The following is a 19,961-nucleotide window of genomic DNA, read 5'->3' as shown; positions in this document are numbered from 1 at the left end:
TCCAAAAATGATACAGAGCGCTCTTAATTTAAATAAGTTTAAATTAAAATTCGGTTAATTTAGTTCCAATTTAAATTTAAATAATTTTAAATTATAATTTAATTTAATTTAGTTCAAATTTTATTTTAAACCCTGCAATCAAAATTATTTGTTTTTTGAATTTTAAATCGAATTTCAATATCCTATATATTTTTTGAACTTGAACTTAAATATTACTATTTTCATTATTATTTATTGGATTTCATTTGATTTAAAATTTTCCTAGGCTCTTAGGGTATCTCTAATCTCATGTTTGTAACCCGTTTGTAAAATTAAAAAAGCTCAATAAAAACGCTTTAATTATTATGAAGATAATGTTTGTAATTTTTAGTTGGAGAGTCGTTTATGAAAATCAAATATACTGTTTTCTTTTAGCCAATAATTAATAATAAAATAATATTATCTGTTTGACTTTTTAAAATAAATTATCTTATCTGTGAAATGAAGTTAATTTTATGAAGTATTTTATTATAATATTTTATTTTATAAATTAGTAATAACTATTGTACAAGTCGCAAAATAATCACCAGAGAGACACGCTGAGAAGAGGAAAAAGAGGAAATCTCTGTTACTTCTTATCAAAATGGTATTTACAACTCCTTATTCATGAGGTGAGTAGATACATTAACATTACGGCTAAATATATTTGAGTAAATCGAAGAGTCAGGTACATTGCATTCGTAAGATATATTCATCTTACACTTTGGATGCATTCACTTGATTCATTGGATGTTAAAGATAGATTTAAATTTATGATATTCACATATATTCATAATACTCTCCCTTGGATATCATTTATGATATTGTCGCATTAAAAATTTGATTAGGAAAACCTAATGGAAAAAACTATAGTAATGAAAAAAATTGTACAATATAATTACCCCCCACCCCCGCCTTTATCATATCTTTCAATTTCCGCATCTCAATGTTATATACTAGTCTTTCAAATGTCAAAATAGACAAAACCTTTGTAAATAAATCAGACAAATTATCCGATAAATGGATTTGTTGAACATCAATATCACCTTACTTTTGGAGATAAAAGAATTTTGTTGATATGTGTTTTGTTCAATCACCTTTAATATAACCTTCCTTTAGTTGAGCAATGCATATAACATTATCCTCATATAATGTCGTCGAGACATTTTTATTTAAGAGTAAACCAAATTCCTCTCGAATGTGATATATTACAGATATCGATCATATACATTCCAAACTTATCTCATGAATTGCTATAATCTCAAAATCATTAGTTGATGTGGTAGTAATTGTTTGCTTCATAGATCTCTAAGATATAAATGTACCACTACATGTGAATACATAATCCGTTTGATATTTACCATTATGAGGGTGAGATAAATAACCAGCATCAGCATACCCAATCAATTCCACTTTAGGCACACGAAGATAATATAATCCAATATGTTTAATTTCATTCAAGTGTCTTCTTGTTAGAGAAGTATAATATCTTGCTTACAATTTACATCAAATGTTATATCGGGTTTTGTATGACTGACAGGATACATTAGTGCTCCAATAGCACTCAGATATGGTACTTCATGACCAATAAGTTCTTCACCATTCATTCGGGATAGAAATGAATTCTTATTTACAACAAGAGACCTTATGACTATTGGGCTACTTAATGGAGGTGTTTTATCTATATAAAATCTCTGTAACATCTTTGATATATGAACATTTTGATGGATAAATATTCTACTTTCAAGGTGCTCAATCTGCAAGCCAAGATAGAATTTTATTTTTCTAAGATCTTTTATCTCAAACTCTTCCTTTAGTTAATCTACCATTTCAAAAAGTGCATCAGTAGCATCAATAATGTTTAGGTCATCAACATATACTGAGATTATAATAAATTTGAATTAGGATCTCTTAATAAATATACATGAACATATATGATATCATTTAGATATTCCTTTTTCAACAAATATTTACGAAGACGTTTATACCACATACGTTCAAATTGTTCAATCCTACAGGGATTTACATAACTTAATCGAGTATAATTCTAGGTGACCAGAATCGTGTCTCTGGTACTTTGAATCCATGTATATGTCATTATCAAGTGAGTCATACAAATAGACAATAACGGCATCCATTAATCGCATTAAAAATCTTTCATGGATTGTCAAACTTAACAAATATCGAAATATTATTGCATCCACCATGGGAGAATATGTCTCCTTATAATTAATTCCAAGTCTTTAAGAGAAACCTTGAGCAACAAGTCACGCCCGATATCTAGCAATCTCATTTTTCTCATTTCGTTTACGCACAAACAACCATTTATAACCGATCGGTTTTTCACCTTTTGGTGTATAAACTATAGGTTTAAAAACTTTATGTTTTGCGAGTGATTTCAATTATGCATCAATCGCATATTTCCATTTAGGCTGGTCATTTCTTTGTCCGCATTCATTAACAAACTTTGATTTATGATCCTCATCATCTTTCACAATATCGCATACAATATGATATGCAAAAATATCATCGATGTTGATTTCATTTCAATTCCATCTTTTTCTGATCATAACATAATTTATAGTGTAGGATCGTAAAGTCACTAGAGGAGAGGTGAATAGTGATTTTCAAAAATCGAGAGCGAATTAGCAGAAGAATAATAAAAGAAAAGGACTAGAAGGAAAAAGACAATTGCACGCTAACACAAGTAGTTTTTACTTGTTTTGAAGCCTTCGACAACTCCTACTTAAGGCCTACGATCGTCGATCGTTTTCATTAGGCAATCACTATCAGTTCATAAAAGGATTACAATGACTGAGTACAATAACTAAAAATAAAATTTGTTATTGACATACAGAAAGGAAAATGAAGACTCTTGTTCCTCAAACTTTGGAGCAACCTTTTAGTGTCGTCAAGGCTTTTTTGGAGCAACACTTGAATATGAAAGTTGTAGTCAATGTTATTCTGAAGTTGTTGGTCGAAAGTCCTTATATAGGCCCATTCCAGGCGCCTAAAATCCCTCCGGGTGCCTAAATCGTTGCTGACCTGGCGATCTCTCGTCGAAACTTCATCCGCGAAATTTATCCACTTTCGGGTGCCTAGACCGCTGACGTGAGTTCGACCAGTCGTCGCGCTCCAACTCAACTTCAGGATAACTTATGTGGTTCGGGCGTCTAGACCAATTCCGAGTCCCCGGACCGCTCAGGGTGCCTGCGGCACCCACCCGAGCAACATTGATCCAAGCACTTGGACAACTTTTTGTCTCTTTTCTTCCCTACAATAAAAAGTTTGTCCAAACAATAAAAAAAATATTTATCCTATAAAACAGAGTTAACACAACAAAAATAGGAGTAGCAATTAAATTCTGTCTCCCCAAGATCAAGATCTAGTCAAGGTCTCAGCTTAGGTTTCCCAAATGAACCTAAGCTGGACTGACGCCGACAGTCCCTCAACAAGGAACTCGTCCTCATTAGATCTCTCCTCCAGTTGCTTATCTCCACTTACCAACTGCAGTCGCTTGACTTGCCTTTAACTCACCAAATCTTCTCGGCAGTTGTCAGGTCCGCAGACTCAACTGGACTTTGACCGGTTGTTAAGTCCCACGAACCCAACTGGACTTTCCACTATATATCAAGCCCCGCAAACCTATTTGGACTCCCTACCAACTATCGGGTCCCGTGGACTTAGCTAGATTTCATCCTGGTGTCAGGTCTTTCAGACACGTCAACTTCTGTACACTTGGTAAAGCAATTAAATCATAAAACACTCTAACTTTAGTCTCCTTGTCATTTATCAAAACCTGAGTTAGATTATTAGTACAAATTGCACCAGCATAGAGATCTCTTGATTATTAGGTACTTGAGATTCTTCTAAAATCATGTCATCAATGACTGGAGACTCTTCCAAAGTTATTACTTCCTCATTTTAAGCATTTAATTCTTTTCTTTTACGAGAACATTTATTTTTGGAACTGATAGGTCTACCACGTTTCACTTGTAGTTTAGGCTGATTTGCAATTTTAGGTTGTCTTTCAGGGATATCAATTCTTATTGGAGCATTAGCAGCTGGAATACATGATTTTGTTACTTTCTTTGGGTCAATAAATGCATCTAACACTTAATTGACTAAATTTTGCAAGTGAATAATCTTTTGAACTTCCAGTTCACGTTGCTTTGTTCGAGGATCAAAATGAGATAATGATAACTCACGCTAGATAATTTCCTTTTCCGGCCTACTTCTTTTTTTCCCCTTTTAATGTTGGAAATATCATTTCATCAAATTGACTATCAGCAAAATGTGTCATAAATAAATATCCTATCAATGGTTCTAGATATTTAACAATAGATGGAGATTTGTATCTAACATAAATTTCCAACCTTCTTTGAGAATCCATCTTAGTGCGTTGTAGTAGAGCAATTGACACATAAATAGCACATCCAAAAATTCTTATATAGGAAATATTTAGTTCTTGACTATTAACTAATTGTAAAGTAGAAACCTCATGATAACTCGTGCGTCTGACACATATTAGCACAGCTGCATGTAAAGTATCATGTACCTAAGCAGAAATAGGAAGTTTTGTCTTCATTAGCAAAGGTCTTGCAAATTAATTGAAGGCATTTTATCAATGACTCTGTAAAGTCATTTTGTGTGTGATCATGTGCTACTACAGGATATTCAATATTTATTCTAATAGATATGCAATAATCATTAAAAGCATGAAAAGTAAATTATCTGACATTATCAAGATGAATGACTTTATTGGATAATCCGAGAAATGAGCTTGTATTCGAATAATTTGTGCAAGCAACTTTGCAAATGCTTGATTACAAGTCAATAATAAACACACTTGTGACCATCTTGTTGACGTGTCAATTAATACTATAAAATATCTGAATGGTCAACAAGGTGGGTGTATGGCCCTACATATATTACCTTAAATTCGTTCAAAAAACATTAAGGACTCTGCCTTAATCTTAATTATTGATGACACCTTATTATTAACTTCCCTTGTGAGCAAGCAGCGCATGAAATTTCATTAGGAAGGAAATCTTCTGATTTTTCAATGAATGCCCATATGAATTTTTAATGGTTCATCACATCATTATTAATTCAGGATGTCCCAATCGATCATGTCATATGGTGAAATTATTTTACTCAACGAACTTCTAATTTAATTTTCAAGGGCATACACTTCAATGATGTATATGCTTGGCCAAGATAATAATATTTATAATGCATAAATATTATGTATTATCTTCATATGAAGTCTCAACGTGATATTCATTGATATTCAATTTGACTAATATATGTAAAACTCAATATATTTCTCTGATGCTTAAGGGAATATAAAACGTCATTGATAAGATTTTTGTTTCTTTCGTTAAAAGGATGTTAGCTCTTCAAAGAACCTTCAATCATTTTTATACTATCACATATAATTTACACACTTGTATTATTCATTACCAATGAGGTAAAGAATTTCTTATCTTTAAGAATAGTGTGTGTTAACACACTATCTACAAGACATGTTTTGTCATCGTTAATGGAGAGTTCACTTTTTTTTTTTTTAAGGTTTTGTAAATCTAACAAATAAAATAAGAATCATATAAGATATTATTATTTACCACCAAAGCAATGCTTTTGAAAATCAACGACTCTAGCTTTCTTCTCCTGATAACGGCCTGCTATCTTGGTCAGAGCCTCATGCTAATAAGGTGTTGTAAAAGTAACAAAATAACCACTAAAGAAAGGGGATGAGAAGAGGGAAAAGAGGAAATCCTTTTTACTTCGTACCAAAATGATATTTACAACTCCCTATTTATAGGGTGAGTAGATACATTCAACATTAAAACTAAATACATTTGAATAAATCAAAGATTCATATATATATTGCAATAGTAAGATACATTTATCTTACACTTTGGATATATTAACTTGATTCATTAGATGTTGAAGATATATTCAAATTTATGACATCCACCTACATTCATAATAATAACTCCTTGCTTTTATATAAATATAAATTTTAAATAAAATTGTTAATAAATTATTATTTTAAAAATAAATACATAAATAAAAAAAACAAATGACTATAATTAAATTAAAATTTATAAGTTAATTAAATATTAAATAAAAATTATCAAATTAATTAAAATAAAAATCATAAGTTAATTAATATTGATCCGGCGGTTAGAACGGGGGACCCCCATTCTGAGGGGTCCCTGCCACGCTGGAGGCAAAATGCCAAGTGGCCGACCGGATATGCAGACCAACCGGTGAATAGCTGAGGCAATAGGCGCCCCGACTAAAGTTGGAGTTCCGACGCTCAATGAAACAATGTCTAAGAGCCGAGCGGAAGGCACTAGCCCGGACGTCTCCCCAGCATGTCAACGCAAGCGACAGGCGAGACGTGAGGGGCGTGCCGGCCGGACGGCGCAGGGGATGAAGGCCGTCCGGACGATGGTCTCCGTCCAGCCAGCCAGACGTACGTCCCGGCCGGCGGTGGGTAAAGGAGAACAGGAACCTCTTCTGACAGCCGTCAAGTCATATGGCTAAGTCATACTCCTAGTCTGACAACGGGATGTCTTGTTGTCCCATCGAAGGTGCGATGGGACTGTTGCAGTATGACATCAGGTAAGCTTTCTGACAAGTACATACCAAGGCATGGGCTGCGGACACGTACGTGCCTCGGTAGGCGTGTAGAGGCTCTTTCACCGCTCTATATAAAGAGTTGCAGATTTCGCCGGAGGTACGCATTCTACAAGCTTCGGAACCACTTTTTCCACCACTCGCTTACTTGACTTGAGCGTCGGAGGGTCGCCGCCGGGAACCTCTTCCCGGCTCGACTTCTGTGCAGGTTCGCCGGAGATTCGTGCAACCAGACGGAGGCCTACACCCTCGACTAGGAGTGCGCCACGTGCCCAGTGTCATTTGGTTCGGCGATTCGGACAGGATCAAATATATTAATTAATAAAAAAAACAAATGACTATAATTAAATTAAAATTTATAAGTTAATTAAATATTAAATAAAAATTATCAAATTAATTAAAATAAAATTCATAAGTTAATTAATATATTAATTTAAAATTATAAATAAATTAAATTAAATATCATAATTAATTAAAATATTAAATGAAAATTATATAGAAATACTAAATAAAATAATAATAATAAATAAAGATATGTGATATGTAATATGTAATGTACAGTCCACAAAAAATTGTATTAAGGTTTTTTAATTATGAAAAAAATAATAGATTTTTATATTGTTGATATGATATTAAATGACATATTACGAATTATAAAAAGTATCATTTAAAAGTGTAATTATTGAAGATGTCCTTAGAGGTAAGCACCATATATTTTTGAGTTCGAGTGTCGTCGAATATCAAAATATATATATATATATTCTTTTCCTTTCAGGCTCGATTCGGTCGGTCTGACCTACATGTGCACTAGCCTCTTTGGCTATCCCAGCTTTTTAATTGCATATTATTATGGGATATTAGAAAACGACATAGAAGTCTTAGTTTAACGAGGGATGGGAGAAGCATGCTTGGAAAATTTTACTTTCCCCAATTTTGAATACTAATCTTTGGCACTTTACTAGATATTATAATAACTTTCATAAAATAAAGTCATGAATAAAGAATTAAGAAATTAGGTTGGTTTTCTTGTAAACTAGTTTCTCAATATTACTTCCCCTTCCTTTCACCTTTGTCTAAGTAGAAAATTTGGCCTTGCATTGTATTTGCTAACTTGTCGGTTGGCTCGGCTGGACTCGATTCGACTGTAAGTAGAGTCAAGCTTGCTGACAGAGGTATAAATTGTCAAGAGCTCTCTAATTCTCGTGGAGGCCTTAGGATTCATCCTCGTGGAGAAATAAAAAAAAAAGTTACTCTTGGCATACATAAAACTAATGGGAGTATGCCAAACCCATTCCAAAAGGTTTCTATTTCTATATGCTTAGGAAAAAAAGTTGCCTTCTAAGGCGATGTAGAGGAAATATATTCTCATGGACCCTTTGAATGTCGAACTTTAATGCTATATGACAAGATAACAGTCCCGAGAAGAAGAGCACCATCATATAATATCTTTCACGAGTGTCCTTGTGATGACCAGTGTTATTTTCCAGGACGAATTAATGACTTCATTCTCCTCAAAATAATTTCATATATAAAAATTGAAAATTTGAAACATAGGTTTTAATAGATTTTTAAAAACAATTTAATAGAGTAAAAAAATATATTGCTTGGAAAACAAACGATTCCACACTGAGTTGTCGAAGTTAATAAGCTTTCCACAAACTAAACCTAATTAAATTAATCAATCAACTCATGCAACAACAACCCTCGAACCCCCAAAAGTCCCAAACCTCAAACCTCAAAACTACATGGGAGCAGAGATATCAACCCTCAAACCCCCAAAAGTCCCAAACCCCAAACTCCAAACTCCAAAATCCCGAACCTCAATAGTAAAAAAGACATGACAACAGAGATATCAACCCTCAAACCCCCAGAAGTTCCAAGCCCCAAACCTCACAACTAAGAAATGAAAGCGATATCAGCCCTCAAACCCCCAAAAGTCCCAAACCCCAAAACGCCAAACCTCAAACCTAAGACATGAAAGCAAAGATATCAACCCTCAAACCACCAAAAAGTCCCAAAACCCAAAACGGCAAACCTCAAAACTAACATGAAAGCAGAGATATCAACCCTCTCCAAAACCATAACTATCAACAGCGATTAATACTTAACAGCATCTCTAAAATGAATAACCACCAACCTCATGAGATGTGAGCCACTCTGAGAAAAGCACAGGTTGAAAACTCAATAGCAGTTCAGAAACATATAATTTCTTGCATTTCCCCACTGCATTGATGAGGACACGATGATCTTGCAATTCATAATTAGTTAATTATTATGGCCGCTGTTCCTCTCAGTTTATTTGGATTAGTCGATTGATTTTAGGCAGCAGAGAGCAAACATGATTCGATGGAACACCCCCATGAAAGATAATTAATACTGATCTATTAAACAATCTGGAAATGGAATCTGAATGAATTGTTAGTGAATTAAATGAGTTGGGCGATGGGACTTGAAGCCACTTTTATTCAGCCACAAGCACGTCATGTCCTAGTTTTTGTTTAAATAAACAGTTTGTTATCTTTCCCACCCTACGACATGGATATCACAGGAGTATTATTACAGCTCGGTAAATCTGATAGGATCATCACCCTCTTAGGGTATCTCTAATCCATCATCAAAATATCAAATTTGATATAAATTTAATATCAAAAAACTCCAACCCATACACCAAATCCCACCTCAAATATGGTGATGTGAATAGTGCATCACCATATTTGGTGTTGCACTATTCACATCACCATATTTGGTTATGGAGAGATTTTTTTTTTAAATTTTATTATATTATTATAAAATCAAATGTAATTAATTAATAATTATTATTTTATTTATCTTTATTTATATTATAATAAAATGTAATTATTGTTTATTATAAATTTAAATTAAGTGTATTTAATAGCATATTTAAATTTTATTATGTATATTTGTAAATATTTAATTTATTAAAATTATTATTTTAATTTTATTTAATATATTTTAATTATAATTACATTTATAAATTATCACTAATTTCATAAACATAATACAATAAAATATTAAAATTATTGATATGCATAAATGTAAAATACATTACCCATTATATTGACATGCAAAATAAAGATAGTAATGATATTAAATTAAAATATTACTAATACAAACTTAAAAACATGAATAACTGAGCTTAACAAACAAGTACATGGTACAAATAATATTAATGTACTTGAATCTTCTTATCTTTTTGCTAATCTTGCTGCAGGTATTACTATTCTTGCTTGTTATGTCATTCCAGGAAAAGAGTATAATGTGAGTTACTATTTAGCTGATGGTATATATATATCCAAAATGGACAACACTTGTTCAAACGATTCATGCTCCACAAGGTCGAAAGAATAAATTATTTGCAATGAAGCAAGAAGCGTGTAGAAAGGATGTTGAGCGAGCATTTGGCGTGCTCCAATCACGCTTTGCAATTATTGCAGGACCTTCACGTTTTTGGCAGAAAAATATTTTACATGATATACTGGCATCATGTATTATTATGCATAATATGATAATTGAAGATGAACGTGATTTAAATGCACCAATCGTGGAACACTTTGAGGTGCCGACTCCAGATGTTGAGCCCACAGTAGATGATGGTACTCAATTTGAAGAGTTTCTAGCTCGATACAGACAAATCAAAGACAAAGAAGCTCATATTACCTTCGAAATGTATTAATTGAGCATTTATGGGAACAATATAGTAATTATGAAAGTTAAAGTCTTGTAATATTGCATTTTCAATTAAGTATCCTTATTTGTTTTAAATATAAAATAGTAACATATTTTATCCTAATTGTGTATGATTTTATAATATTTTTAAAATATATTTATGCCTCAGTAATTATATAATAACATTTAAAATAATATATATATATATATATATATATTAGTTGGATACTGAATTTTAAAAAATTTAAAATATCAAATATTAAGAAATATTAATTTTAAATATAAAAAATTAATAAGAATAATAAAATATTCTAAAAAATATTCCTTTTTGGCGTGATATGGTGTGGATGTATTAGAGTTGAAATAGTGTTTGGTGTTTAAATTGCACCATTTTAGTATGAAAATTACATCAAATTTGATGATGTGAATTGGAGATGGTCTTAGCCGCCATACATTGACCGACATCTTCCATAGCAATAGGGTCTCATTGGGCACCGACCTCCGCTACTGGCACAATGGACTCTTCCTAACCTCAACCTCCGAGCCCTTGACATAAAATAGACCCAGTGAGGTTGTATATCGTGAAAGCAATATCATGTTAACAACCAGACAATGTCAAAAATACGATCTAACAATTGTCACCCTTACTGTATAATGTCTCACTCATGTGGTTGGTTAGTAGGCGGTGCTTTGCTCATGTGGTTGTCCAAGAGGCCTGCTTAGGACTTGCGTGGTAACTTACATAGACCTTCCACCTCCGTGGCTATATAACGCTCCGTGAAAGCAAGTGAAGGTATAATTTTCTTCTTGCATGCGAAGACAATCTCTTTGTCTTCTTTGAGCTCTTCCACTCTCTCGCGCATGCACGCAAGACTCTCACTTCAACCCATTGTTGACATGATCGACGGAGGGGTTGCACAGGCAATGTTGGTCTCCGACTGAAGTTCTTTGATTCATAGGATGTCAGCAGCAAACACACTCGAGGACCCATGCCACCGCAACATCAGCAAAATAAGAAGATGAGTCGAGTGGATGAAGAAGGACATCATTAAGTATGGAGGAGGACTCCAATTTAAAATAAAGAATGGATGATTATATTTATATGTAGTATTGACCGTGTTGTCTACTGGGTTCAAATTGAATTTAATTTGTGCCCACTTGTCTTGCTACGAAGTTGTATTTGGGGTTATATGCAAGAACAAAAGTTGAACTTATTAGGGTATTTGTTGTAGCAAAAGGTGAAATCCTCGCCCCCAAGGCTCCCACCGATCGAACCCACGGTCATTGTGAGGGAGGTAAATCGTAGCACCCGAGCTAACATGGGACGGACCGGGTGGGATACAGGGATAGAGGATTTATTCCCCCGTTGACACTGAGTTTCGACCCGATGACCTCATTGCAGCAACTTCCACCCCATGCCATCTCGGATGACCCACGGGGTCACTTATTAGGGTATTTGTGACCGTTATGTTGACAGTTCATTTTTATACCAATTTTTTTTAATACCATATATCTAAATCTTATAACTTGATTAATTTTGAGGTAGATGATATGATCAATCATTTTGCCCATCAAATAAATCTAGAAAATGAGCGGACCTACAACCTGGCCCAACACATTATATTTTAGAGCATCGCAGGAGTTCGAAAGAATATTATTGGAGAATTGAACCCTTGACGCTAAGTGTATTTATCATATCTCTTGCCAACTCTCCATACCCGAGGGGCTTATGCCAAGTTACCGGCGATGTTACACGTGTTGTAAATGAGCTATCATTAGTATTGTATTATTAGAGATGATAGAATTATGATTGTCTGTAGATAGTAGAGACATTTAGTGGAGGTATGATCTCTTGGACCACTTTTTGTGGCCCAGGGATGTGCCACTCGTATTTGCGGTCGCGATCGTGATTATGATCCGGCCACAAATGGTTGCGATCCCTTTTTGAGTTCACCGTCCTCATCATGTTATAGTTTTTATTCGAAGCGGACGGCCAGAGGCCGCCCGGAGGACATCCTCGCTTGACGCCCAGTAACCTGGCCACTTATCCACCACTGGAGACCTCCGAACGCCCGCTCCGAATAAAAACTATAACCTGGTGGGGACGGTGAACCCAGGAAGGGATCACAACCATTTACGATCGGATCATATCCACGATCTGATTGCAAATACGAGTGACACATTCACTAGACCACAAAAAATGATCTAGGAGATCTGTGCTCCATTTAGTGAGGATGAGTTTCCTTAAATTTTTATACAAAGACTATTATGAGGATCGATGTGGTAGAGTTTAGTGTGTGTTAGCTCACTAATTGGTATGATCGCCATGTTTAAGGATGATAAGTTGGAACTAATAATTGGAATAGTGAGTTTGAAATTTGGTGTTGTTTTAGTCAAGGAGTACTAATCTTATGCTAATTTCAATATTTGATGCGTCATATAGATGTGACTCTACATTATTAGATAATGGTACACGACTTGTTGACATAGAGTGATCGTAAATAATATATTGTCTTATCGATAATCCTTATGATTGGACTGGCTTAACCATATCAACTAGAATGATTGGTCCAAGCAGATCGATTAATTTACCAACTCACATGTCCGGCCTATCCAACGAACTTGCTTAGCTCGATCGACATGGGACCACCTTCAAGTGCATTTCAAGCACTTTGGTTATGCAATTGGATGGATCAACCGAGAATTATGTTGATGATGTTTACACACTCGACTTGGGCCAAACTTCGTTAGTCAATTTAAGGAATATTGAGTTGGAGTATCATGCTGATATGTTTACTAAATCATGAAAGCATCAATCTTTTACTTTAGAATGACTGACCTTTGAAGTTGCCAATAAAGGGCATGTCGATGTTAGTACCAAACAGATTGACATAGATGAGCTAAGAAGGTGGTCAAGCGGACCAGGCAAGCAAATTGAGCCTACTAAATAGACCTAACTAACCAAACAAATCTTACAATTTTGACAAGTTGTTTGTTACCTACAAGTCGTATACAATCCAAACATAAATAGTTATATACTCTCGATTACACGAACTAAATGAAACGAATTAAGAAAATTTTCTTTAAATTATTATCTATCTATGTATCTATCTATTTATCTATCCCAAAACTCCACAAACAACATTCTGAAAACCATGTTATAAGTCCAATTCCGACAGAGAGAGTTAGGAATTCCACAGCCAGGAGGAAGATTTCCACTAAACTGCCATCTTTAGGCGAACGTTTAGCAGTTTTTGTAGAACTGAAACAAAGTAAACAACAAACTATTCGTGCAGCTCTGCGTTGAAGCTTCTGCATTTATTCAGGTCACATTGGTTCGGACTGAAGTACCAAGTGACGTTGAAAACGGAGATGATCACGTTGACAAATGAGGCGATGGGAATATTCCGGCAAGTTAGGCGACTTCCTCTCAACGGTTGCGTCCACCGCTCTCATATGAAAGAAGAAAACCCCCGTTTAGTTAGGAAATTAGGCAAAGAATATTGACTTCTTCTATTATTTTTTAAAAAAATGTTTTGGTACGTTATGTTTCACTGGACGAGGACGGTGGGGTCCACATATCAGTCCTTAACTTCGCCAACCATGAGTGAGGTAAGAAAACCGTGTTTAGTGCTTAGTGTGTATAGTTCGACAGAGGCGCTTGGATGGACAGCCCGCCAACCCTAAAGAATTACCGTCACGCGTCGGGTGGGCCCCACTCTAAACCCAATTGCCGTTGTGGTGTTGATAGGGTGAATTACATGCTGCTTCGAGGGCATGTGAAAATTTTATGATTTCGGGAGGAGGACGCGACCTTCAAAACCCCGAGGAAGTCAAATCGAAACCCGCGACCGTGGCCGCCGGCGTCCGGGCGATCCACTCCCACTGGCCGCCGTTCCCGAGTTCTTCGTGAGGTAGGGCTGGCCTCCGCCTCCGTTGCTTCGGTCCCTCTGATCTCTGCATTCCTTTCGTCTCGAACGGATTCGTGGTTGCAGATGGCGTCCATCAGGCGAACCCTCTTGGCGGCGACCGACCTCGATCGTTCCTGCCGCCACCACGCCTTACTGCACCGGAAAGGCTCCCTCTCCTCTTCCTTCTCCTCCCGCGGGAAGCTACAGCAGCACCATAACTCTTGGCGGAGGTGGTGCCTGCTTCGCTTGCTCCTTTTCTTCCTATTCGGCTTTCTTTTCGGACTATTCCCCTTCGCTGACCTCGAAGATTCCAGCTTTCGCCCCCAACGCCTCTCTTTTGGTTCCTCCTCCTCCGCAATCTTAACGACGGCCGCCGATAATAGCGGTAACAGTTACCTCCCCCGTCGTGCTCTGGGGAACGTCGCTTTGCGCTACCGTGCCAGTCAGATCGATGATGCGCGATTTATTAAAGACGCTAGCAATCCGCCGCCATTCAAGCTTCCACAGGATCAGTCGGGCGATGGGAAGCTGCTGCTCATCGTCACTCCCACGTACAGTCCGGCGTTCCAAAGGTTATACCTGAGTCGGCTGGGCCAGACACTTAGGCTGGTGCGGCCACCCCTACTTTGGATAGTGGTGGAAATGAATGAAGCCACAGTTGAGACAGCAGATATCCTCAGGGGAACGGGCGTCATGTACAGGCATCTTGTCTGCAAGAAGAATTTGACCGACACCAAGAACAGGGGCGTCCACCAGAGGAACACCGCGCTTGAGCACATCGAGCGGCATCGCCTGGATGGTATTGTGCACTTCACAGATGAAGATAGCATTTATTCCCTTGAACTGTTCGAGCGTCTGCGGGAGATCAGGTATCTTCTTTAAATTTATTTTCATATTGCTATGATTATATTTAAAAGGCAACAAGTCAGTAACAAAACATTATAGGATTAAAACACTTTTGAGTTGATCTTGATATGCTTTGAAGTGTGTTGAATTATGTTGAGTGCCAGCACAGTGCAAAAATCATGATGCTCTAGTTTAAGACTTAATTTACTATACAAAATGATACTTTAATCCTTGAATTGAAGTATGCTTTAGAAGTGTGAAGATGAAGACAAAAATGTGAATAGCTGCAAAAGAAAAAGAGATAAATTAGGATTGAAATATTTCTCTTGAATATAAAAGAGCTAAAAATATTGGATAAAGAAATATGAAAAAATAAAAAATCAAAGAATAGATTGAGAAAATTTTACATAGGAAGAGGCTAATTTCATTGTCATTGTCATTTTCTCAAGTCCTAACTATTTGGTGTTGACTATAGGATTCTTATTCTTTTTAAAGCTCTATGCAAGATGACTATATCACTAGTAATATTTGTACCAATTATATCATTGCTTATTACATTACTAATGTTTCCTTTAAGTTTTCATCTACCTTTTACACCTTTGGTTCTAATAGATACAACTATTTTAATAATAAAATCTGTTGGTAGCAAGAAGTCACTAAATTTGAAGTTGCAAGTGACAAAGAAATTAGAAGTGTTATGGACAAAAAAAAAAATGAAATAAGTAAAATTGACTAGAAATATTTAACTTTCAATTATGGGATACTTTGAGAGAAAGAAAATGTGCCAAAAGTGAGTAAAAGTGAGATAAGAGAGTTTTGAAAAGGAAACAAATATCCTTTTAAATTTAAATCCATAGATTTGATGAATGTGAAAAAAATGATGAAATTAGTTTTGCAAGGTCTTGAAGTCACAAACATAGATTTGATAAATTTAAAGGAAACACATCCCTGTTGATCACGTGGAAAATATTTTAGAAATGTTTTTTGACACCTAGATACTTGTACGCCTAATGGCAATTGGAAATTGCATCTGGTATATAAACTAATTACTAGAGGATCCGTATAATGTAATGTTATTTTGCTTAACAAAATTGTCTTCATCAACATCATCTTATTTGGATCATGTTTACCTCAATGCATTAACATTGTCATTATAGCTATGTTCCTGATAGTCAACTTTTTTTTTTTTTGCTTCTGTTCCTTTTTCTAGATGCAACAGTATCCTCTGACTTGAAAGTTCTATACCCTCAACTGGCAACCCTTTCTCAAATATTTCTTTATGTGAACCTTATTAGTTATTGCTAAACCAACAACGATAGAAACTTGTAAAAATCATTTGGAATTTTACTTGAATCCAACCTGATCCTCCATTATGCAATTTGCAGCCTGGACGCCCTCAGGATCCATTCTGGTAGGATTCACATAGCTGGTCCATTGCCTATTTTCTTAATCTTCAACCATAATAATCAGTATATAGTATATGTATGATAAGTTTTCTCTCATGCATAGATAAATTTGTAAGTTAAATGCAATACTGGTCTGTTTGTTTAGGAGATTTGGTGTTTGGCCTGTTGCAATGCTTGCTCAGAACAAAAACGAGGCTATACTTGAAGGTCCAGTGTGTAATGGAAGTCAAGTAATTGGATGGCATACTAATCAGAAAAGCAAGAGATTGAGGAGATTTCATGTTGATATGTCTGGTTTTGCATTCAACAGCTCCATAATATGGGACACCAGGAGATGGAATCGTCCAAATATGGATGCCATTCAGCAACTAGATACAATGAACAAGGGTCTTCAGGTATGCTTTCCCTTATCAGTTTCTCTGGCTCAGCAAAGTGCATTGTTAGAACAAAAAACTGCAGGGATCTAAAACAATAGTTCAGTTTAACTAGAAACACAAATGTGAAGGCATTCTTTGAACACTAGCAATACACTTAAGTATTATCAAGAGCATAGACTTGTGATTCTTGTCTGTTTAGGTCATTCTTTCACTTGTTATTCTGGGGCTGGTGAATGCCTTCTTTACTATTCATTTTATTGTGTTAAGTAAAAAAAGCTAATGGAGTTCATGTTTGGTTGGCTATTTGGTTGCATTCTCTTTTGTTGGCAAAAAGGCATATTTGACAACTCTATTTGTTAGGGGCCTCTTGGTAAATTATGCTGGGATGCAAATGCAACCTATTGCAGGGTGTCAATTGTAAAGTACATTAATATATATATAGTGTAAGAAACCTTATTAATTTCCCCCATTAATCTCAACATGGTATTGGAGACATCATGGTTGATACTACTCGGCCAATCTCATACACACAACCCATCATCTGACTCTCCTGCATGCATGGCTCTGTTTTACATGTTGCAACTCCTCCACACAATCCATCATCAGTGTCGCATACACAAGAGGCCTCTTCCATGTGAGGCGATGCCTCTATTCTTGCCTCCCATATTCAGTTGTACAATATCCTTTGCACACTCCTGCATACAAGCAGTATCTTTGCATGACCTTTTATGTAACTTTCTACATGTGTGATCTCCTTGATGTGTAGAACTTTGTGTTAGCATTTCCATCTATCACCCCTTCAAGCAGACTCGATATTTCTTTGGCAATATCGTCACCCTTCCTCTAACTGAGCTACATTTTCTTCTTCACATGCATCTTCGAGAAGCAAATTTCTTGCTTACTCTTGTTCCTGTGGACAACAACCTATTTTAGACAACAGACAACTAGTCCCTCTTTCGTCATAGGGTAGTAGTTCTGCTTGATTGGTGAACCCTCAAGAGTTTTCCTCAATTCAAAATGTTAGATTTATGGATTACCTCCCAATTGCCTCCTGCTAATCCTCTAGGCCTTTCCAGCTCCATAACGAATCATATAAAAGTTAAATTTGAAAAACTATAGTTCATTGGCTTTAGAAATTTGGGGTTGCTTCATGAACTAAGGCTAATTTAATCATCTCACCATAGCTGTCAAGATTGCTAACCTCACTAGAGCCTCTTGGGAACAAATTGATGCTTGATTACTTTTTTGTGCTTAAATACAATCTACTGCTAATTCTATTGCAATCGATAAATTATATGCACTCTACTTATGTGATATCTTCTCCATTGTTGATTAATACAGATTGCTATCTATCGTTTATTTTGCATTTGATGATTCCAATTGTTTTTGTGAAATTATTTTACAGGATATTGTTGATTAGGACAATTTATTATCCATGTTAAGCATTTTATCCCTATAAATGTGCTTTATTTATCTTTTAAAAATGCATTGCATATCAAGTGCTATGGAATGATCGATGGCATACTGCTAGATAGAGAGGATACACATTTGGTTTATCTGACTTTGTCGTATGACCTCTCTCCATTCCTTAATGGCTACAGTAGATATTTATCAATTATTATTCATAAAATACCATGTAGTTTTGAATCTCCAAGCAATTATTGTATAAGGAGAGCCTTGGCACAATGATAAAATTGCTGCCATGTAAGCTTGTGGTCACGGATTTGAGTCGCGTAAACAAACCTCTTGCAATGCAGGATAAAGCTGCGTACAATAGATCCAATTTGGTCAGACTCTTTATCGAGATCTTACATTGGCGGGAACTTCGTGCACCTGCCCATTTTTACTAATATAATATGGTTTGGTGTGACACTAATTGGCATAGATTGACCGATAATGAGGTTTACATTGTATCACTGAGGCACATAATTGTGATTTGTAATTACAGCCCAGGACCACTTATGTACAAAATACACTGTCCATTTGATTGGTAAAAACTTACTGCATCTTGTTTATATTTTTTTTTGGTACTCGAGTCCATTTATTCATGGGTAAATTGCATTCTTAAGAATATTTTGCATTTGTTTCATTTAAATGATCCTACTTCAAATGTTTTAGGCGTGCTGAAACAGCAACAGTTTGCATTATCATGTTAATTATTACCTATTCATATTGTTTGCAGGAGACAACATTTATAGAGCAAATAGTAGAGGATGAGAGTCAAATGGAAGGCATACCATATGGTTGCTCAAGGATCATGAATTGGTACCTCCCTCTAGAAGCAAAAGATCTTGTTTATCCTAAAGGATGGCAAGTATCTAGGAACTCTGATGCTGTGGTTCGATTAACATGAAGTAGTTTTTCTTTCCCCTTCACAAGGTAATTCAACTTGGATAATTACTGCTATCTGCCTCCTAATGGTTGGGTAGGAGAAACTCATATAGTAAGATTATTATGCTTATGAAGATTTTGTTTACTATTTACTATGTCGATTGTTGGTAGTTTGCGAGAGCATATTTACATCAATAATCATTTGAGAGTGTTTGCAGGCTATAGCATTTATTTGGGTGCCATAGCACGACTACCCCTGGTTGTTCCATTAATCAACTTCCAGAGTATGATTCTAACTCGAGGTTGGATCAGCACAGTTGAGAATGCATCACCACATGGATTGTTTATATCTTTCAGTCATTTCAATCATGAACAGGTTCATTCATGATATGAAAAGGCTATAAATTTGGTGAATCTCCAAAAACCTTGTAAGAAGCTGCTTTCAGCATCAATTTTGAGTTGTTTTTCATGTCTCTTTTCTTGTTCATCTATTTTGATTGCTAACAAGCAAAACGCTTCTTTGAAGTTGTCGCCACTGGAAATTGGTGTCCAGCTGATTGAACAAATAGGGTTGTGAATGAACTGTTTTATGAGTAGGTCACTGTAAAATAATTTCTGAGATAAATACAAATTAATATCTAAAATTATTTGAAAGAAAATATTATTCAATTTAATTGAATAAAATTTTAGAATATATGATTTTTTTTAAAATAAAAAATAAACATAAATAAATG

The 19,961-nt window shown here is 35.4% G+C and overlaps 1 protein-coding gene across 1 annotated transcript; it reads left to right on the top strand.

The window, feature by feature from the left end:
- Positions 1–14,135: 14,135 nt before the first annotated feature.
- Positions 14,136–19,700, top strand: LOC122042539 (probable beta-1,4-xylosyltransferase IRX9H). The gene is made up of 5 exons (XM_042602705.1): positions 14,136–14,270; positions 14,352–15,136; positions 16,665–16,914; positions 19,079–19,275; positions 19,446–19,700. Exons 2-4 carry the CDS (start codon positions 14,352–14,354, stop codon positions 19,247–19,249), a joined length of 1,206 nt encoding a protein of 401 aa, XP_042458639.1. The 5' UTR covers positions 14,136–14,270; the 3' UTR covers positions 19,250–19,275; positions 19,446–19,700.
- The last annotated feature ends 261 nt before the right edge of the window (positions 19,701–19,961 follow it).

This window comes from Zingiber officinale, chromosome 2A, assembly GCF_018446385.1.
Source record: "Zingiber officinale cultivar Zhangliang chromosome 2A, Zo_v1.1, whole genome shotgun sequence".
Taxonomy (NCBI): Eukaryota; Viridiplantae; Streptophyta; class Magnoliopsida; order Zingiberales; family Zingiberaceae; genus Zingiber; species Zingiber officinale.
The sequence above is the reverse complement of the archived record's forward strand: the minus strand, read 5'-3'. Positions and strand labels throughout refer to the sequence as shown.